A 23743-nucleotide genomic window follows, 5' to 3' on the forward strand; every position below is an offset into this window, starting at 1 on the left:
TTTTACCTCTTTTTGGATGAGACTTATTGAACAAATTTCACTCATCCTTTGAACCATTGCAATATAATTGTTCTCTTTTTGGTTCATTTTGTGTGTAGATATAACTAACCCAAATTTAGCTAACAATACCTTAATACACCTCATTTTTTGTGCAGGTATTGAGCTAGGGACTTGAGGATTGAAGATCCATAGGATTGGAAGTTAAAAGGAGCTAAGGAGCAGAGAAGAGGTTATGCGCCGGGCGCAAGGTGATCCGCGCCGGGCGAGCAAAACAGAGCATCTCACCTCTGGAAGCTATTGCGCCGGGCGTAATATGAATTGCGCCGGGCGTGTCCTGAAGACAGAGGGCATTTGGAAGGCCATGCGCCGGGCGCGAAGACTTATGCGTCGGGCGCATGAACCCTAATCTGTCTCCCCAAGCTTGTATTTGAAGGCATTTTCGAGGACTTCTCCCCCATTCACACATTGGACGAGTTTTAGGAGCTGTGGAAGGGATTCCCGGAGCTTGGAGTTGTTCGTGTGTGGGTCTTTCCTTCGGTTTCTTCATTTCCCCTTCATCTCTATTTTGTTTTGCCCTCACTTTTGAGTGGTTCTACCCATTTTTTGTGGGGTTAGATGTAACCAACATACTCTATTGTAATCCTTACGTTTTTAATGATATATATACATGTTGTTTTATTCTTTGTTGTGTTTGTTTCTATTCTTAATGCTTGCTTTGGATTGAACACCCTTTGCATGATTTAAGGTTCCATGGGTATTGGAAAATAACCTTTGAAACTAGTTTTGAAACATATGCCTAGTGGTGATTGTATCTAGGGATAGAGCTTGACCCATTAGTAGTCTTAAACCCTAGCCCGTAATGCGGGTGTAGATATTTGGTACTCAAGGGATTGATATTCAATATCCGCACCTAGGCTCTTTCTCTAAGGGATTAGGTTTGAGTAAACTCTTGGGTTGACTAAGCAATGAATTCAACAAGAGATTAAGGATACATTAGTGTTACGTTTGGTGAAATCTGACCCCCACAACCTCACAATACCACAATACCATTCCTTACCTTTTCCACTCACAAAACAATATTTATTTACAGCTTTCATTCCAATAGTCACAACTTTGAATTCACTGCACAAACTATGAAATTGGAATTATTCTTTAGTCACGAATAGTCAATAAATGCTTATATTACCTTCTAATCCCTGTGGATACGATATTTTTACTACTTGAACGGCCGGTATACTTGCCGTGTTTGAGACCGTTGATAGAATTAAACGAATTTACAAATATTAACAAAAGTGTTTCAACGGAAGTCTCAACAGTATCCCACATTGGTGAATGAGTTTAATATATTATGATGATAATTAGGCATGTGCAACACTCTATAAAGGTGTGGTACTAGTTAGAGATTAAAAGAGGTATGGCTTCTGTAATAGGAGCTAACCATGTTCAATGCTAGTTTGTCAATTTGGTAACCGTTAATGGAGGCAACAAAGCCAATAAAAGATTTAACAACTTGTGGTTAGTCAGACTATACATGATGAGAGTATGGGTTCTACTCCGATATCGTTCAGCATGGTTGTCTGGGTCACAAGGTAGTTTCTTGCCCAGATCAAGAAAGGAAATGCTTCAATTGTTAAGAAAATGAGCACATTACAAGGGATTGTCCTAATCCCAAGAAGGAGCTAACTAGTTGCAATTGGAGTGGTGGTCAAGCTAGTAGACCAAGGACTATGGGAAAAGTCTTTGCTTTGAGTAGTGTTGAAGCCTCATAGTTATATGACTTTATTTAATGTATGTGTTTCATTAGTGAGACTCCTTTAATTATTTTGTATGATTTTAGTGACTCTTTCATTTATATCTGTTGGGCCCGATAGTCTACCTGTTGCTCCACCATAGTATGATATTGTTCGCTTTGGGCTAGGCTCGCACGGTTTTGTTTTTGGGCTCCTTCCCAAAAGGCCTCATACTATATGGAATGGTGGATACCCTTATAAACTAGCCAATGTTCCTTCATTTTACAGATGTGGGACTTGGGATGAATCCCAACAATATCACATGCTTGTATGCCTAAACTTAAATTGTTCATGTTTGCTTTAAAGTTTGAACTTGTTGTAAAAACACAAACTAGTTAGTTTTTACTTCTAAAAAATGTTTGTTTACAATGTCCTTTGCAAATTATTTATAAAAAATTTATAATTGACTTGAATTTTTGTCTTAATCAGCTAGATATAATTTAAGGTATGAATTAATTATTTTTTAACCACATATTAACGAATTACAACATATATCACAATATTTAAGTAAAAAAAATGTGAAATTTGAAGTTCATTAAAAAAAAATCAACACATATATTATTACAAATTACAACATATATAACGATTTAAGTAAAAAAAAAAAATTTTGATAGAGAATTAACAAAAATAATATGCCAAAATAAATGTTAAATCTCAAATTCAAATTCCAACGTATGATTGGAATAAGTTGTAAGATATAACAAATTCATAATATATTAAATTGAAATAGCTATATCAAATTTTTGGAGATCATTCTTAAAAAAAAAGTTCTTTAACTATTTTCTTCAATAATAATAATTTTTGTGATTTTTCATAAATTTTTTTTATTTTCTTGATTAACAATTAATGAAAAAATCTGAAAATATTTCCCTTTAAAAAATAATTAAAATGGGTATTGTTAAAAACTAATATCTATAAATATTACGATTAGAATATTCAAATTTAATTGATATATTGATCAATAAAGATAAAGATATATAAGAAAAATTCTACGATACCCATATTATTTAGGAGAGTACCAATACAGTTATAATTATAATTTTATTTTATATTTTTAATAATTTATTTAAATAATATTTATGATATTTTATTCTTTAAAATTTTAAATTATTTAGTCATTTTATTTTTATTTTATATATTCTAATTTTATTTGTAATAATATTATTATATATTTAAATAGTTTAATTTTAATAATTTTTTAAGTATATTTTTTGTTTTTTCACTTAAAAGTTTTAAATTTTTATATTTTAATTTTAATAATTTTTTAAGTATATTTTTGATTTTTATCTTAAATTTTTGAATTTCTATATTTTAATTTTAATAATTTTTTATTTCTATTATTTATTAATTCTTTTATTTATTAATGTTTTATAACATTATTAAAATCTTATAATTTTAATCTCTATAATTTTATCTTATATTTCATTTTATAAATATAATTTAGATTATTTATTTTATAATTAAATTAATTTTTTTTAATTTTTATAAATTTATATAAAAAAATATATTAAAATCTCTCTATCTTTGAAAGTATCATAGTATATAAACCGTGGAACAAATAATTAAACTCAACATAAATTGCATAACTCACATGTTGTGATCCAATCCTAATCCCATCCCTTTTAAAAATTGTAAAAAAAAAGGGGAAGAAAAAGACGAGCACAGCTGAGCAGAGAGCACATAGAGATAACAAAACAGCCACCGCCAATTCGCGTGTGGAAGTGAGAATTGAAAGCTTTGGTTGGTGGCTGCCATGGCGATGCGCGACCTCGTTTCGGGTTCCGCCGCGTGCGGCGACTCCTCTTCCTCCTCCTCCGCCGCAAACCCGCTCGCTTCCCTCGCCAACGCCCTTATCGGCTCTTCCTCTAAAACTCAGGTCGCTCTTTTTCTCTCTCCACCCTTCACTCATCACTAATTCCATTTATTCACTCATCACTGATTTCTTCTCTTTGTTTCCTCACAGGAGAGGCTGAAGGAGATTCCTACATCCACTCCCACTGACCCTGCCTCGCAATTTTACTCCCCTGCCAATTACCTTCCAGGCTCCGAACTCGATAAGCCTCTATTGGATGCAAACTCGCAGGTTCGGTCGGTTCGGTTCGGTTTTTGTTTGTGTGTTATACTTGTACTTCTCAATTGATGATCGTTTTTTACGGAACCACAGGGTTCGGAGTTTTTGCAAAGGTTCCGTGGCGGTGGCGCGACGGGGCTTGAGGAGACGTGGGATGAGATACAGCGCGAGGGTGCGATTGCCCAAACGCGGCAGCTGCTGCCCCCGCTTCAACAACCGCCCTTGGAGGGTAGGTTGTGTTTGGTTTGAGAAAATGTTTTCTGTTTTTCTCAAGTTTGGTTTAGTGAAAACAACTTTTCATTGCTTTCTGATTTTATTTTTGTCTTCTCTTTTTCCTGTATTAACTTTAGTGAGCAAAAAATAAAGTGAAAATAGGAGAATGACTATGGAAGATGTTTTGTTTTATGGTTTTTATTATAATTAATCATATTCTTTTACTTGCTGTGCTGGTTGTTGTTTGTGGTGTTTTTTCTTTGTTCCTTATGTGGGATTTAGTTCAAGTGCTGTTTATTAGTGGCAATGTGCTGGGGACTTGAATGTGTTATTTGGATGCTTACTGAGAGCGTAGAGGAGTTGTGGAGTTGATGTTGTTATCTCTGCAGGGACACCGCAACGAGTTCTATCGAGCTTTTTGCACTCATTTCTTGATAGCAGCCGCGGTGGAGTGCCTTTTCATCCTGCCCCTCTTCCAATGTTGGGTTTATCTGAAGGTGATAAACAATGCATACGTGACCGGAGCAGCATAATGGCCAGACATCTCTTTGCAGATAAGAGCGAAGAATTCATTGATGCCCAAGTAAGGAAATTCATGGACACCTTCATCTGGTTTCATTTTAGTTTAGTTTATTACTTTCATATGAACAGTGCTCTGAAATCTGAATTGGTTATTGAGGGAAAAGAGTAACAAAGAAAGTTTTAGTTGTTTGTGTATTAGATGTTTAGAGTTCAATACTGTGATTAGGTACAAGGGTGGTCACCTGGGCTCTGGGGTGATTGCGCAAGAGATTCCTCCTGTCCAATCTGCCTTCAAGTTTTGCTAAAATGATTTTAAAAATTCATTTTTGGGTGCAAATAAAACTGGGTTTAGATGGGCTTGGGAGTTGCTCCTGTACAATAGCTGTTTCTTCATGCATTTCAACTGACCGTTTGTTTTATTGAGTCAAATGTCTGTTGTTATCACTTCTTAAGTTATATCTTCTCCTTAGTTTTACTCAGAAATTTGAAAAGCTCTTCCACTGGAGTATGCCAACCTTTCCTTTTATAAAGCATGTGGAATAATGATTTTTACCAGATGCCACATTTTCCTAAAACAAAATGCTGTCTTTGCCTAAATTCTTTTTTCTTGATTGCTCTTCTCCGAACTTATCACATGTAACTATTTTCAGGTAAATGCACTTCTATGCTCTCTAGATATTGACAGCAATGTTCGTGGTAAGGGACCTATGCCTGAAAGATTTAGGGAGCTTGAGGATTACTGGAATGAGTCTCAAGGAAACCTGAGACTTGGTGCTCCTGCTGCTGACGGGTGGATTACTGAATTTAGTCAACATAGAGAAAAATATGATAATCCTGATTCATGGGCTAACTCATTTGAGCAACAATATGGTGCAAATGGTTGGGCGTCTGAATTTGAACGTGTGAGAAGTCTTTACTGTTCTATTTCTGGCTATAATTTGAAGTATATTACTCTTTTTTAATCTGTAAATTAATGTAGTATTGATGAATTAAAAAAAATTAATGTAGCATTGAGTTTATTAACATGAAATTGAATTGAAATCCTTGAACAATTGAGGAGACTTGTTATACTGAACTGACTGCTAATGCAAACAGTTTAGGATTACTCTCATATTTCTGTTTCCTAAATTGTATAAACTCTGAATTTTGAATAATATTAGACATGCAATACCCATTTTTGGTCAATCCATGAAATCTCCCAAACAAGTTCATCATATAATTAGTTAGTGGAAATTGCTTTCTGAGCATAACTCCCAAGTTCTAATTTTAGATTTTCCTGGCCTAGCATGTTGTTTCTACAGCCTTTTCTGCTATTGTAGGTCTATTCCTCTAAAATTCAGTTTCACAATCCTTGCTTTCCTCTCTTTGCCCATGGCCTTCTCTTCAAAATATTTTTTCGAACTTTGATGCGATGCCCTGTTTCTTCATTGGTCTTGATGTTGGGATCCATAACCTGTGTATAGATAGCACACATATCAGAAGGGAAGAGCCATGTGGGGAATGTCATAAGAATATCTGTCTGTGTGATGTCTTTTCTGTTTTGAAATTATTATAATTATAGTTTCAACCAGAAACATTCAAAACAAATAGAATCCAAGCAAACAGGCCATGAGAGAACATCTAACCCAAAATGAAGAGCGGAATCATTTCTTGTTTCAGACAATTTGTCTTTGATGCAATGCCTTATTTTGTCACTTGTCTTGATGTTGGTATCCATAGGCTTGGATTATACTGGCACCCGTAGATAATAATCAATTTCTGAAAGTACCTCAGGTATAACTGATTATTTGCAATTCATTTCCTCTTAATTTTAAAATTATTTTCTCTTGCTATTTGTTTTTGCAGTCACAATTGTCATCAGTAGATCAAATGCGAGGTATGAACATGCCAAACTTTGCTGCAATGGAGCAGACTCGTATGCTCGCGAACACATTGGCCCAAAATGGTGACCCTAAATTTCAGGTTTCTCTACTATACATGAATTTTATATTTTTATTTCACAAGCATGTTAATCATTCCAATCGAGTACTTCAATGAGATATCAAAATAGATGGATGTTCAGTAGTTTTTGACATTTTACTAATTTACTCACCCTTTCTTCCCTGCGATTTTATTTTCTTTTCTTGCTTAATCTATATCATTGCATACTCATATCTGGGTGTATTGTTTTGTTTCATAAATAAAATGAGAAATTTGGGAGAAATACTTGTACACTAATCCCCTAATTGATAATTGTTTTACTTTTGCAAACTTAAGATTATGATAATTGAATCTTGTGGATAGATGTTGGATTTTGCTAAATTTTCTACTTGTGTGAAGAATTTGACAACTTTGAGACATGATTATTATGTTACTTGGCCTGAATTTCAGGTGCTCAAGACAATTTCCAGGTCTTGCACAATCTCCATCTATCTGTTACATTAAAATGTATTTTGGTTTCTTACTTACATGCAACTTATTCAGTAGTAGTAGTTCTAATATTTACAGGAAGGGAAGGATCACTTGGTGCTTGTGAGAATCCTATGATTTAAGACTCTAGGTCACTTAGGACAACATGAGTGTTAGGAATTAATGTTAACATTCACAGTGATCCCTCATTGATTTTATAATGAGGGGAAGAGCCTGTTTGGATAAATTTCTCCGTAAGCACTTTTAGGAGAAAAAAATAGGAAGCAAAAACAAAATAAGTTTTTTCATAAGTTAAATTTAGCTTATGTACAAGTTAGTTTGTAGGTTTGTCATATTAGCTTCTTCAAAAACTTATTAACTTATGCATTAGCTAGTTTTAGGTTATTGAGAAGCTTATTTCATTTTTTCTTCCTATTTTTTCTCCAAACAGTGCTTCTAGAAAAGTTTTTCCGTACAGACCCTTATTCTGGAAATATTTTTGAGTACATAAATAGGAATTATTTGATGAGAACAATATTCTAGTGGTATGTTGATATTTGATGTTTAGGGCTGGAATGTAATGCTTGAGTTTGTATCTAGCATATTCTTTTTGTTATATTTTTCTTATGCTTTGGCTGCATTAAGACCATGTTTTTTCTTTTTATATAGAATATTCAATTACTACCTCCGTCCCTATATATAAGACCCTTTTCACTTTTTTGCTTGTTCATTTTTATAAGACCCTCTTCTAATTATCAATTGCATTAGTTATATCTTCTCCAAAATGCCCTTATTTAATTAACAATTCTTTTAGACAAAAAATAATAAGTGCTTGAATTTAATTGGATAAAATCTCCCTCTCTTATTAGGATTGGAGAAGATAAATAAGCACATTGACATCTCTCTCTTCCAAACATTAATTAATTAGGTGGGAAATGATTAAGTGAAAAGAGAGAAGGTTATTTTTGGAAAAGTAGTTTAAATTATTGACAAATTTAATGCTCTTAACTAAAGTAACTAATTTTCTCAAAGGGTGTAATTTAGTTGAAAGGGTTTTATAATTAGAGACAGAGGTAGTATTTAGAAATTAAGAGAAGAGATTACAAGATTGAGGAGGGAAAGACTCTGAAAGATTGGTGTTAAAGTGACTCTTTTGTGCTATGCCATAATTTTTATCAAAGGATATCCTTGAAAGCCATGTGGATGGAATAAAAACTTCATTGAATGTTGATGAGTGTGTTTTTTCTGTGCTATATTCTTGTGCTCTTCGTTAAGAAGAATATTTTATTCTCTTGTTGCTTTCTTTCCTCTGTTGAAAAAAATAAAAAAATCAATAACAAGCTTTTGTGGTATGCAGAACTCAAAATTCCTTCAATTTGTATCAAAGATGAGCCGTGGTGAGTTGATTATTGATGACAATCAAGTTAAAGAGAATGCTGCATCTGGAGATTGGGCAACAGAATACAATCAACAATATAATCATGGTCATGCATGGGCTGGAGAATTTTTAAATGATAAGGCATGTCCAATGAACTTGGAACCGTATTCTTTTGCAAGTGTTTTATATATTATTGATTGGCATATATTCAATTATAAAACTAAGATACATCAAGATGTAGTTTTTGGTTGTGGTTAACCATATAAAGGGCCAATTTGTTTTGAACTAAAAAAAACTCTTTTTTAAAAAAGTAATTTTTTTAAGTAGATAGAAGTTGCTTTTTTAAAAAGTACAAAACTGCTTATTTTAAAAATAAGCAGTTTAGACAAACACATCAAAAAAGCAGAAAATTGCTTATTTTATTAAAGAAGCTGGGTATAAAAGTCAAATTCGAAATGAATAACGAGGCTAAGGTGGTAAAGCAGAAGAGGCTGAGGAATTGCAATAGAAAATGGAGGAACAACTAGCCATAGTTTATACAGAAGCACCCAGGATGATTGACAACTTCAAGGTAAGGGAAGATACTCTATGGACTAGAAGGCCACTTACAACCGCACTTAATTTTGTCCTCAGCCACAGATTGTGCAATAAACTCTTTCTTGGTGTTTCTTGGTCAGCTTGAAATTTCTTGGCATCCCTCCCCCTATGCCAGTGCGGGTTACTCCATCATTTGAAAACCTAGCGGTTTGGACTATAGCAACAATGCCCTGCGAGATATGAGGTAGCAAATTGAGACAAGGGACAAAGAGGAAGATAATAGTGCTTCACGTGGGATCATATGGAGATTAATTGCACCTACACCTCTCCAGACCCACTAGATGCCAACTTATATGATACCACCATCAATTGGTCCTCAATAGAGCTGCATCCTTTGATGACAAAGCTAAGGATCTTTGCGATGTCAGCCAAACCATTAGACACCTTCCCATTTACAACTAGAGGTGTCAAAGTGAGGTTCAACCCAGTGAGTTAATCCGACTCACTACTAGCCCATGCCAGGGGCTCACCATGGGTCCATGTCGGGCAGGGTCAGAAAATAAAATGTGTACCAATATTTGCTAAATTTCAACTTGGCTCACTTAACTTGTGAGCCAATGAGTTTGAACCTAAGTGAGTTGGCTGTTTAACCCATTACAATTAAAAAAAAATTATATGTTTACGTTTTTTGTAGTTATTTGAAATTTTGCTTGATATTTTGCTATGTATTTGCATTTAAACCAATGATTGACTTGCTTTCTTGATAGAAAAAATTGTAAACCTTTATTTTATTTATTAAAAGCATAAACATATAATTAATTTTTTTATTTTAAAAAATTTGGTGAGCCAACCTATTTAACCCATCACTATGTGGTGGATCTAGTCCGGTTGGAATTTTCCTGGCTCACCAGAACGTGAGTTGGGTTAGGTTGGTCTCATTAAAACACCAACCTATGATGAGTCAACTCGAATTAGTTGGATTGGCTCATTTTGATACCTCTACTTACAACAACCAATGAATCATTGTCGGAGTTGTTGTCGGCAGCAAAGTCATTATGTGTAGGCACAACAAAGATGCATCATTCTTCCACTAATTTTTTTCTGGAAAAAGTTAAAAGGAATATGGACAAATTTCACATTCGGCATGATGGGTCTAATTATTGATGCAATGGGCCAAGTTGAGTGTAGAGATACCACTGTTGTTTGTAGCTTTTACAATGCAGTTTTAGCCTACTTGCACCCTTGAGGACAAGGTTGTTTTCATTTGTAAATTGAGCTTTAGCTCTTTGTGAAAGGAGAAATCCTTTTTGAAGGGGAAACCTTTGAAGGAGGGTTATCTCCCTTATTCAGTGTCCTTTTGCAATCAAGAATTAAAATCTTTCTTCTTTATCTTTTCAATTCTTGGTTCCTAAAAGTTCTTGAGTAGCCCTATCTATATGAGAAAATGGGTGTTTGCATGAGTTCTATGACTATGATTCCCAAGAGTGGAATTTTTTCTCTTTGGGATATTTAAATTGCACGCTTACTGTTGAGATTTGATCTAGATCTTCATCTAAGATTTGATTCAGATTTCCATCTGAGATTTGTTCTCGATTTCCATTTGATCTCCATCATTATTTCATATTTCTATGTTTATTATTTTTGTTAAGCTATCATTTTATTGTATTTAATGTATGATTGTATAATCCTTATAATCAAGGGATGTCATTATTATTGTAATTTATTTATAATCATTATGAATAAAGGGCCAAGGAATAACTCTGCTCAAGTATTTAGATCATTCTAAGCCTAATATTCAAGTTGGTTTCAAAGCCTGGTTTTGATCCAGGGACCTATGGGTTATGGGCCCACCACACTTTCGCTGTGCAATTTTTTGAATCCTTTCACAATTTTATGCATCTCATCGTATGCTCCACCAATCCTCTTGTCCTCACACAGCACAACAAAATGGTGTTGCCGAATGCAAGCATCAACAAATTTTTGACACTACACGTGCCCTCTTGATTTACTTTACCCTTGATAAATTTTGGGGGGATGCCATTCCTATGGCTGGTTATCTTATTAATAGAATGCCCTCTTCTTCTATTTCTATTGGTAAAACTGTCCTTCATTCTATTTTATTTCTTGATGAGCCTTTGTTTCATATTCCTCGTGTTTTTGGTTTTACTTGTTTTGTTCATGATCTCCCTCCAAGTCTTGATAAGTTGAAGGCTTGTGCTATTAAATGCATCTTCCTTGGTTAGTCATGAACCCAAAAAGGTTATCAATGCTACCCTCCTGCCAACCACTGCTTTTACATGTCTATTGATGCCATTTTCTATGAAGATACTCCCTTTTTCATCTCATCCATCTCCTTTGAATCTATTTGTCGGGTACTATATATTCCTCCTGTCATTCATCACTTAATTGTTTCCTCCCTTCTCCCGAACCCTCCCTTCTTACTTATCATTGTCGCCCTTGACCTCCACCTATGGAAGCAACTCCCAATGAAGAGATTGATGCTTCATCTCTTGATCTAATCACCTATCATGCTGCGGTTGACTCCCAAAGGCTACTCACAAATTTTTGGCCTAGACTACAATGATACTTTTTCTCTAGTTTCCAGGATGGTCTCTGTTCGTCTCTTTTTGGTCCATGGCAGCTATGTGGCATTGGCCTCTTTATCAGTTGGACATCAAAAATGTATTTCTACATGGTGATTTAGCTAAGGGAGTTTATATGGAACAACCTCCCGAGTTTGTTGCTCAAGGGGAGTCTAGTGGCTTTGTTTGCAAGTTACGCAAGGCCTTATATGGTCTCAAACAAAGTCCAAGAGCATGGTTTGAAAGATTTAGTTCTGTTCTTCAGAAATTTGGCATGACTCGCAGTGAGTCTTATCATAGTTTTTTACAGACTTTCCTCCACTAATCAATGCATTTATCTTGTGGTGTATGTAGATGATATTGTTATTACAAAAGATAACCATTGGGGGTATCTAGGACCTTAAAAGTCATTTGTTTCAACACTTTCAAACTTTGGATTTAGGTCGACTTAAATATTTCTTGGAGATTGAAGTAACCCAATTAAAGACAGGTGTTGCCATATCCCAAAGAAAATATGCCCTTGACATCTTAGGAGATATCAAAATGCTAGATTGTAAGCCCATCAACACTCCCATGGATCCAAATACCAAGCTAATGCCAGATTAGGGGGAGTCTTTCTCGTATCCAGGCTGATATCATAGACTAGTTGTGAAATGGAATTATCTCACCATGACTAGACTTGACATATCCTTTGCAGTCAGTGTTGTTAGTCAATTTCTCAATTCTCCATGTAAAAGTCATTGGGATGATGTAGTTCGAATTTTGAGATATATAAGAGGAATTTATGTGGCATATATTGATGTAGATTGGGCTAGTTCCACTAGTGATCGTCGATCAACCTCCGAATGTTGTGTTCTAATTGGTGGAAATCTTATTTCATGGAAGAGTAAGAAACAACAAATTGTGGCAAGTTCTAGTGTAGAGGCAAAATATTGTGCTATGTTTGTTATTGCGTGTGAGCTGATTTGGCTAAAGCAACCCCTTAGTGAACTTCAGTTTTGTAAAATTGACTGTCACTTTATACGAGAGATTTTTGGAGAAGTCACCTCCTCTTTTGTCAATTCTAATGATCGACTAGTAGAGATTTTTACCAAGTCTCTCAAAGGGCTGATGATATCCTACATTTGTTCCAAGCTGGATGTCTATGATCTATATGCTCCAACTTGAGGGAGAGTGTTGAGATTTGATCCAAATTTTCATCTAAGATTTGATTCAGATTTCCGTTTGAGATTTGTTACTGATTTCCATTTGATCTCTATCATTATTATTTCATATTTCTATTTTTGTTATTTTTGTTTAGTTACCATTTTATTGTATTTAATTATGATTGCATAATCCGTATAATCAAGGGGTCTCATCATTATTGTAATTTAATTCTAATCATTTTAAATAAAGGGTTGAGGAATCACTCTCCACAAGCATTCGGATAATTCTAAGTCTGATATTCAAGTCTTACCAATATTCTTAATTGTGCTTGTGATGCTTTGTGCAAACTCGTGTAATTGTATGTATAGAGTGTTGGATGTTTCATTTCTAGATTTCATATTACTTGAAGTTTTGATGGTTGAGCCTGCAAAGGTAAGGTTGCTTTGTGTGACCTGGAGGTCTAGGCATATTATTGTGAATACAGCCTCTCTGTGCATAGGGTACAACTGCATGTATTTTAACCTCCCAAGACCAGAAAATAATTGGAGCTTCATGCACTAGGCCACCCTTTTACAGTTTTACTCATGCAACCCTTTTACAGTTTTACTCATGCAAGTCTGTGATACATAGTACATCTCACAGTTGATTATTCTTGACACTTGATTTTATTTTAAATACAAAGTCATGGAAGTGCATAGAAAATTAAAATTAATTAATCGATGAGCCCTTTTACTCATATTTAAATGCTGATTTGTGGATTCAAGGTTTATCATGGACCTGATCAGTGGGTGAATGAATTTACAACTGAAGGAAGGCAGCATGATGCAGTCGATGATCAGTGGGTTAATGAATTCTCAAATTTGAATGTTAATGATTGGGCAGATGAATTTCAGCAACAGCTTGGTGATAGCACTTCTGATAGTTGGGCTCAGGCATACGATGAGTAAGTCAAGCTTTCCTTCAGACTGAACTGGAATTGTTGTTTTTTTCATCATAAATAACTTTACTGGATAGATTGGCAAAGAACATCTTTTCTTGTAAGTTATAAAAGTATATTGAATGACTCATAACTAGGCATCTTATGTACTTGTACTTTTCTTTGGGGGATTTTTATGAATAGAATTAGAAGTTGCAAAGAGATTGGAAGCTTTTTTTGGCTGATGTGTGTCTAGTATTTTGGATTAATGTTTTAATCTGTTTTTCTTATTTCCTTTTTAGAATAATGTCTTAACTACTCTTGATTCCCTTTTCCTATTGTTTTTATATTGAAGCAAGAGAATGCCACACCTTCCGTTTGGAAATTCATATGCTAAGTACATACTTCTTTTGCTCTTATTCTAGATTGATGCGGGAATCAGACAATATAAAAACTGGGAGTCTAGTCTAGGACACCTATTTCTATTCTATGGCAATACATACTACATAGTAGGAGTGAAATAATGAGGTTGAGATGAGTGTGATAAGACAGATACTGGTGTGTTGTATGTTATGTATGTGTTTAGTAACTGTAGTGTTGGCCAGATATATGATATGCTGTAGCAGATATATGTGCATTTCTTAATAGGATATGTGACATTTCTGATTAATTGTGTTATTTTCTTGAAAGTTGTTTGAAGGCAACTCCTTGTTTAAGGGCTTATTCCCATATATTCACTTTTTTCATCAATCAATTCTTTTACCAATATTTTCTTGTTTCTTTACTGTTGTTATTGTTTTTTCTTCTTGTGTTTGGGTTATGCTCATATTTTTCCCTTTAGACTTGAAAATATTACATGCCAGTGAGAAGGTTATTCCCTTATTAATTAAAATCTCTTTGGGGGCTTATATGAAGGTTCTTAAATGAGCAAGTTGCTGCCAAGCAGCAGTTAGATAGTTCAAGGGGCGTCTATGTCTTTTCAGATTTAAATCCTTATGTTGGTCATGCAAATCCACTAAAAGAAGGCCAAGATCTATTCAGGAAAGGACTTTTAAGTGAAGCAGTTCTAGCATTGGAAGCTGAAGTCCTAAAAAACCCCGAGAATTCTGAAGGGTGGAGACTGCTTGGAATAGCACATGCAGAGAATGATGATGATCAACAGGTTGGATTATGCCTTGTTGAAGCCCCTGTATTTGTGTAGTCTACTAGTCTGCAATGACATTTATAATCATGTAGCTGGCATTGCTAGAGCCATACAAATATTCTACCGGACAAACAATCTATTTGTTTGTATTTATGTCAACAGTCTATGGCAGAGATGGCATTGCTGTTCAATAAATTATGCCATTCAAATTTGCTTCTCTGCTGAAACCATCAAATGATTGTTCTGGATATGTAGTAAATGATATATGCTTCCAATTTCATTTGGCAAAAATTAGTTCACTGAATAGTATATTTGTTGGCTATTTCATATATAACAACAATAATATAAAATGGCTATTTTCATAATATAAGTGGTAGGACTAGGATGCATTTTGATGCAATTAAATAGAAATCTATTTTTCACTGTTTTTCTGCCTATAAAGTCTTTTTAATATGGAAACTTATTTTCCAAATCCCCCATGTACAATTTATGTTGCCACTTCATGTAATTTTATATCGACTATTTGGTAAAAAATGGGCACTTCTTCTATACCAGTCTACTAATTGTCAGCACTTATCTCAATTTTATCATGTTTTGCATTGACTCATCACTGTATTTTTGAATGTTTACTTTAGAACTTAACTGTTTCAAAACTTCTTAAACTTACACAGGCTATTGCAGCAATGATGCGTGCGCAGGAGGCTGACCCAACAAACCTGGAAGTGCTTCTTGCTCTTGGTGTCAGTCATACAAATGGTTAGTGTCTGCTTCTGATAGATATTAGCAAACTAGCTTAAAGATAATTTGTTTCATGAAGTCTTGATGCTTGAATTAATTTCATATTTTGTTTTTTTTCTTGGATGAAAATTGTAGAGGTTGGAGATCTTTTTAAAGGAGCTAATATAGTTTTACTGCTTTACTTTGTATTTGCCTGCTTTGGAAGGGTTCTTCTTGTACTTTATTTTACACTCATGTTCTGTTTTGCTGAATTTGTTATTGAAAGCTATTGATGCAATATGCAAATGACTTGTAGGTTTTGCATTGTATTCCTAGATACTAAATGTTGAGTTATCTGCTGATATTTGTAGAACTGGAGCAACCAGCTGCTCTGAAGTATCTATATGGATGGTTGCGCCATCACCCAAAATATGGAACACTTGCCCCACCTGAGATGTCTGATTCTTTGTACTATGCTGATGTAAGTGGATTGATTACTTATTGTGGGAATCATGTTAAAACTAAAAAGTTATTTCATATAGTGGGTACAGTAAAACTGTCATCCACAACACAATATAACTTTATAATTAGCATATAAATGTATTTGAAAATTCTTGTGGGGGTTGTTGTCTTTGCAGTTGTTTGGGTCTCTGGTGCAAGGTTGTTTACTTGGCCTTTCTTTTGTTGTTACCCTATACAATGTGCAAAGGAATTCGTGGGTTAAAAAAAGAAAGGTGGCGAAGAGGGCTGGGATGGGGATTGCTTATTCATTGGGTGCTCTAGTCTAACTAATTATATTATCTGTATTTGAAGTTTTAAACTCTAGGATTACATAGTGTCAGAAAAAACTGTTTCTTATTTTATTCATAGCAAAGCAATTGCTCTTAAATAGAATACATATAACTTAATTAAGGAAACCCTAATTTACGATAGACATTGTCTATCTCTATAATTCAGGGTCAATGATCCTGTACAATAAATACAAAAAAATATTCAGCCTATCCTCCTAATTGTGGAATGCAATTAAATTTATACAAGAAAATATTATCTTCAGCATATTTCCAGGGATTCTGACACATAGTATATATTAACACATTGGTCTAGCTCATTATCTTAGCATTTCTATCAAGCTGGACCGCATATTGGTCTTCACTAGCCCATTATCTAGGGTTACATAGTTGTCAACCATGTTCTATATTTCTGTCATCTCCATAGGTTTCTTTACCATCACGACATCTCTGGCGTGTGCTAACCCCCTTGTTTCGTGACTGTTTGGTTTATTTCCTCTCTCTTCTTGTTGACTTATGACCTCTTCTACTCAAATTTACTCTCTGGTTCAAATCATGCTCTGAGATTGGAGACATCATCCTAATTATGTGGTTTTTTTAGATTATCCTTCTGGCTTTACCGGAAGTATCAACTGGTCCCATGGCCTTCCCATAGATATCTTTAGATATTTCCATATATTCTAAAGAGGATAGTCTAAGATATGATATTTTAATATATTTTGTGAAAGATAAACAACTATTTTCTGAATTTTCTTGATTGATGATTCCATCCATCAGAATGGACTTTTTTATATTCAAGAGTATTACAAAGAGAGTTAATGCCAAAATAATTTACAAGAGAAAAATTAAGATACCGCTACTTCCTATGATGAATTGAACCTAGCTATATCAAGTATCTAGGCAACTTGGAAAAATAAACATTAACATATTCTTATCTCCTAAAATATTCTATTTCTAACATATTTTCCATATATTGTAGCTGTGGGAATCTGTTCAGTATGTTTTGACCTCTTATGCAATGCCGGGTTACATAAAATGTAAAAGGCAATATGATTGACTGATTGTCACACTGTAATCTTGTTGTGGAGTTATTGGCAGAGACAGACAACTTTCACACAAGAATAATTCTATAAGAGCCTCATAGCGCTCATAAGTAGTTTGTGTGATGTCATGAAACTCAGTTTCAGCACCAGACCTTCCCAACTCATTCTGCTTCTCACCTGTTGTGAAGCCAAGTTTCATCCGACAAACATCCTGAAACTAAAGTATCTTTTGGTTAAATTAATGAGACAACAGTTTGGGTAAGCGCTGACAGTGCCGTGGTTGTCAGAGGATGTTGTCTCAGGTTGCATAGGCACATTGGAGAAAGGAAGTCATGGTGTTAGGGGAAAGGGATGCACAATGGTTGTGACTCGTGAGTACTGTTTGCCTGAGTATGAGAACTGCCTGTGGCAGGGAGGACTGGCAAAAAAACTAAACTACTAATACCATATAGAAAGAATGTATCTGAATGTTGTATGTTGTACATCCACACATGCATCTTGTTTATAATAACATATTCGGGTGCGACACAATCAGTCATAAATATATAAGAATAAGTCAAATTCCTAAATTGTAGTAACTGCAACCTAAACTAGTGACAGCTGTTTCCATATTTAACAATTATTAAATATGCTATCTAACAATTTGAAAGGTTGATTTTCCATTCTACAGGTTGCTAGGTTATTCAATGAAGCAGCTGAACTCTCGCCTGATGATGCAGATGTCCACATAGTTCTTGGGGTCATGTACAATTTATCCAGAGAATATGACAAGGCCATTCTTTCTTTTGAAAGAGCACTAAAACTTAAGCCGCAGGATTACTCTCTATGGAACAAGCTGGGTGCAACACAAGCAAACAGTGTTCAAAGTGCTGATGCAATAATGGCTTATCAACAGGTACTGTATATACTTTAATCTTGATATGGGTGTAGCTTTAATGTTATTATGTCATTCAAATGTAACTTATTGTATCAAGATTTTCGGAAATCAATTGTATGACCTGGAGGTGGGGCATTTATCGAACTATAAGTTAGGGGGTTTGTCATGTCAAATGTAGTTTTAGCTTTTTTTTAGGGAAGATCATTAGTTCTTAGTGATTTTCATGTACAGATGTTTCCAACTGTATTTGTATGAGTGAGTATTATTATATTTTTCCTTGCCAAGTAACCAAAAAATGAATAAAAATTGTCAATTCTATGAAGACTGTCAAGTACTATTTCATTAAATTAACTGCCTTTTCTATCATTGTATTGTAACGGCATGTTTTTGGAGTAAATGTGCCATCTATTTTTTTTTAATTAAATCTATTCTTTCTTAGATGCAATGCTCCTTTTGACTAAAGCCATACTCATTTCAGGCACTGGATTTAAAGCCTAATTATGTTCGTGCTTGGGCAAATATGGGGATCAGTTATGCAAACCAGGTCAGTTTCATGTTGGGGTATATCTTATTTGTATCATACGCACATATCAAGTCGGAAGTTGAATCATTGTTGTATCGTTTCAGTTTTACTAAGTTTATGGAAGGTGCAACTGCAAGTGTAAAACTGTAATATGTGTATGGCTGCTACGTCAGTAGGAATATTTAGCTCTGATGATTTTTTGGTTTTTGGATTTCAATGTTTGCTCCAAAGCTGGAGGTAGTACATTTTAGCGCTGGTGGGAGTACATTTGGGTTTCAATCTATGCAATGTATTGGAATTTATTAGGTGCGATTCTTGTTGGGGTGTATAATGATGGATGACAAGTATTTAGGCCAAGTTTAGTTTCTGTTGTGGAGATTTGAGACTGCAGTTGTGTGCCTTGATAATTGGAGAAAGACAACATTTACCTTTTATTTGTTTGGGTGTAATGAGAGAGGAAGGAAATGGGGATGAGGAAGATAGGATAAAAATACCAAATTTTCACTGTTTGAGAGGAGAAATAAGAAGAAAGTTTTTGGGTGGGGCCCACATACAATAAAGTTTCCCAAAAATTGAGTTGCTCTGTATTCTTTAAAATGTCAAAGATGGAGAAATAAAAATGACCAATTTTTTTATAGATAACAATTTTCTCTTGACTTTTTGCCTCCCTATCCTAAAATTTGCTACTTTTTCACGCTAACTTTTTGTTGCTGCAATTCTTTTACTGCCAACTAGCAACCTCAAAACTGAAAGAGCTAAAATGTTGTTTAGAAAAATAAAATTTTAATACATACACAATTAAATTGGTATTCTCAAAACACGATGAATAATTTCTTTATTAGGTGAAATTTCGCTAAAAAGTTAGTGATATATGTAATAAATTGTCAGAATCAATTTTTGAAATTATATTAAACAGAATTGGTTTCTACTTGATCTAATTTGTGTGTTTAACTTCATCAATCCTTTTTATAACAATTAAAAAGACTCATGAAAGAATATAATTTAATACTTTGATATTAAATTTTTTACTAAGAAATGTGATAAGCATAATTTGACTTATGAATAGAAAAAGTTCCTGTAGTTAACTAGGTATATCAAGTACTTAAGGTTTTTCTCATGAAGTGTTGGGTGCTGGGATTAGCAAATTTAGCATTTGTTTACCAGTGTATGCTTGTTTGAAGTTTGAACTGAAATAGTGCTTGATGTGGCAACCATGACTAGTTAGTATAGTTTAAACTCCTTAGGTTGCCCAAGGATATGTTAAAAAAGCTGCTCTGGTCCAAATGACAGTGTCTTTTAGGCACCCTTCTATTAATTGGATCCATGCTTGGGAGATTTTAAGGGAGCGGATTAGTTACTTCATTTCTATTGGGAACTGCCTGGAAATACGAAAGGGAGTGTGATTCTAACTAGTAATTTTTTTTTTCAACTATCCTTCATTTTTTTTTCTTGTTTTGTTTTATAAAAGTGTTTAAAACTGAATTAAAATTTGTATGCAATTAGTTGATTTTAAAGAAGTGGCTAATTTAAAATCAATAATTGGGTGTCTAGAGTCTGATTAGTTTCAACCTGGAATCACAAACACTTCCTAGCGGTTGCTGTTTTAGTGTCAAACTTCTATTTGTTTCGAGTAATAATGATATACATACAACAATTTATATAATATCAATTTTTGTATCTATATCTCTATCATATCATTTATTACATTTAAATTTCTCTCTCTTTTCTCATTTTTTTGTACATGTATCATTTCTCATTTGTTTCGGATATTCTTTGATGATGCTGGATACTTGGACCTACACCATTCGACTTTTTAATTTGAATTTGTGAATTTTAGTACAGGTGGGGTATCCTAATGATTGGATGAATGACTGATGTTGATATCTGAGACATTGATGACTTTGTTTGAAATTAGTATTGGTGCTTTTACATTGATGACTTTGTTTGAAATTAGTATCGGTGCTTTTACATTAATCTGGCATGAATTTTAGAGATTCTCTTACGTTATAAGTTTGTTGATTTGGTTCTTCAATAATAAATACATCAAAATAGTGCTTCAATAACAAATATTGACCTCCATTAGGCCTTTAATGTTATGTTTTGATATGAAACACCGAAGGGCCATTTTGACTTACTTCATCAAAACGGGTGTTTACTCTTAATCTTATATGTTATATCTTAACTGTTTTATACTAATTTACTATATCTTTCTCATTTCTTACAGGGTATGTATGATGAGTCCATTCGTTATTATGTTCGAGCACTTGCCATGAATCCAAAAGCAGAGAATGCATGGCAATATTTGAGGATTTCATTGAGGTATGATATTAGAATGTATATTAACAGAGAAAAGTAGAGCAGAATTTGATTGAGGCGAATGAGAGAGTGGAAATTCAAATTAATTAATTGTTAATTTTATTTTTCCTGTGACTTACCTTTTATCTCGTCCTGTTTTCCAGCTGTGCTTCTAGGAATGACATGTTGGAAGCTTGTGATAGTCGTAATTTGGACCTTCTCCAGAAGGAGTTTCCACTACAGTAAGGGTGCGTTTAAGTACAGCTTAATTAAGTGCTTATGGAGTAACTAATAATCATATAAGCACCAAGTATAAGTTACTTTTATAATCAAAGGGGAGTTAGGGGTAACTTATTTTCATTTAATCTGAGCTATTTTTTTGTAAGTTATCCTAGTGAGATTATTAGAAGACGTTAACACAGCTAATGGATGCATCATAAGCTAATTCAAATAAGCCGTCAATAAGTGCTTTCAAATGCATCCTATGTTTTGATTACTTCTGAGTGGATGATTTACAGGAGGGTCAGCTAATTTCATAAATTCAAATGTGCAGGTGGTTGCTAGAACATGAATCCTAATTTTCCCTAAAACTTTTGGATGAGTAGATGGGACATTTTCTCCCTTTAAAAGCCGCAGTAGAGATGTCTGCTTCCATAGAAATTTCTAGAACTGAAAGGCCGATCAAGTCAATAAAGCCTGCAGGTGAATACGAGGCATTATACTATCAATCTTTGAACATATGGTGTATATCATGAAAGTAGATCAACCTACACTGGATTTAGGCAGTTATAGACTCCATTTCTTAATGTTTCAAAAGCTACTTATCATAGAACAGCTGCAGTACTGTAGTTAAGGAATGTGGCTTTCTATTATAAAGTTGGGCATATCGTGGATGTACTGATGTAGATATATAAGTTTACAAGATTAACCGTATATCATGTATCTAATTTTTTATTTTATTATTTGATAAACTATTATCCTTTTTGAAATTATAAATGTCTTAATTACAATTTCATCTTCCAATTAGCGTCGGTTCATTGTATCTCAGGAAATTGGGATAATTTAGTTACCTTTTATGTGTGCAAATTATACTCTTAGTTATCTCTGAGTATGTGTCATTAACTTGGTGTGTATTTAGCACTCGAGAATATTCACTCCAAATTAAGTCGTGTTCTATCAATAATATAAACCTTATTTATTTATTAGCTGAGGTCAATTATATGGATCACATACATAAAATTGTTTGGTTCGAATGAAGACCAAATCTTTACACCAATAAAAACGTTGTTCCACTTTGTGATGTCAGCTAATATTGAAGAAAAGAAGGCCTTAGTTGAAGCACAAGGTGTGCAGTGTGCTTAAACTAAGTTTGATACATATCACCCAAATGTTTAGATGTTCAAGTTGATTTTGACTTATGAAATAAGTTTAATTTATTATGTTTTTTTCCCTTGAAAGTATTTATAAAAAAATTCAGACAAACATTTTCTTAGTCTTTTATTATTTTATCTTCGACTTATTATCAAAGCCTACATTATGCTGGTTTTGATTTTGTCATTTATGGTCAGTCAATGTTGTCACATCGGCTCTATTAGAAGCCATTATGTAATTCTCCTTCAATTGTTGATTGTCGTCCAAAGCCAATTAGTCTGACAAGTCCACCATTTGAAGTGTTTCTCCCTATGCAGTTACTTCCAAAAATAACTTAGTTGGAAAGTTTCATGTGCCATACTTTCTCTACATTTAATCGATCTGGGAAAGCCATATGCTGCATTTAATTGGCTCGCGAAAGCCATGTTTTGCTTTCTTGTCACTGGATTTTGATCACGCCGCCTCTAGTTTACTCGTTGATATTTTCTCTGTTTAGGGTGTTGTATTCTCATTTTTATCTGATTTGAATAATAGGTTAACAACCTCCTTGTATTGTATATGTTTTCATTCAACACCAAGTTTGAATATTCTAGTCTGTGTGGCATCCACCATAGGCTATGATAAAGGGTGAAAAATGTTCATTCTCTTTTTACATTCTCTGCTACTCCTTCATTAACCTCTGAAAAATTTAATGGTAAAGCTTCATGTGGGGTGCTTGCAGTTGATGCTTCTTTTGGTAGACTCTTCCTTCAAATCTTTTACTGACATTTAGAACTGAAATGTATACTCGGGCATCTAACCTTTTGTTCATAAATTGGACAACTCTAATAGAGAGGTTTTTGACTTCTTGAGTTGGACGAGAGGTGTTTCACTTAATGTCATTTGATGTCGTTTAGTAGAAAGTTTTGTTGTCGGGTGTTACTTGAATCACGTCAAGTAGTTTGGTTTTAGAGGGGTCTTTGACTCCTATGGGGACATTTGTGTCGGACACAATTTAGGTAAAGAGGTCTCTAACCTCTTCATGCTAGGCACGGACACTATCACGTCAGTTGTGAATTTGACATAGAGATCCCTAATCTTTGTCATTAGGCACGAGTTTGACCTCATTGGGAGTCATGTCATTATTTATATAGTTAATATTAATGAGGATAATTAAATAATAAAGGAGTCCATAAGGAGTAGTTAACCTATACATGAGGAAGAATGATAAACGCATGGGCTAAAATTATACCTTGTTAAAATGTGAATGAATGATTAGTAGAGATATTTTGATAATGTAGTAATGATGAATGTTGTAATATGTAATGAATAAATGACATTGATGCATGAAGATAATACTATGATGACGTTGAAGGAATTATGGTGATAAGAAGTGATGTTATTGAGTATGTAAGTCCAAGTTGTGACTGACAATGATAAGATCCAAGCATGATTTGGTGTGT

At 34.1% G+C, this 23743-nt stretch overlaps 1 protein-coding gene and 1 long non-coding RNA gene across 2 annotated transcripts; both read left to right on the forward strand.

The window, feature by feature from the left end:
• The first annotated feature begins 3374 nt into the window (after positions 1-3374).
• On the forward strand, positions 3375-21926 carry PEX5 (peroxin 5). The gene is made up of 16 exons (XM_020377127.3): positions 3375-3666; positions 3754-3873; positions 3955-4090; positions 4464-4657; positions 5247-5498; positions 6442-6558; positions 8342-8503; positions 13392-13570; positions 14459-14705; positions 15359-15443; positions 15776-15885; positions 17906-18130; positions 18591-18656; positions 20860-20954; positions 21095-21178; positions 21484-21926. The coding sequence occupies exons 1-15, from the start codon at positions 3544-3546 to the stop codon at positions 21174-21176; spliced, it is 2193 nt and encodes a 730-aa protein (XP_020232716.2). The 5' UTR covers positions 3375-3543; the 3' UTR covers positions 21177-21178; positions 21484-21926.
• On the forward strand, positions 8510-11384 carry LOC145952802 (uncharacterized). The gene is made up of 2 exons (XR_014430295.1): positions 8510-8933; positions 9040-11384. It is a non-coding gene; the product is annotated as an uncharacterized LOC145952802 (long non-coding RNA).
• Positions 21927-23743: the final 1817 nt, after the last annotated feature.

This window comes from Cajanus cajan, chromosome 10 (genome assembly GCF_000230855.2).
Source record: "Cajanus cajan strain Asha chromosome 10, NIPB_CcT2T_4, whole genome shotgun sequence".
Lineage (NCBI taxonomy): Eukaryota > Viridiplantae > Streptophyta > Magnoliopsida > Fabales > Fabaceae > Cajanus > Cajanus cajan.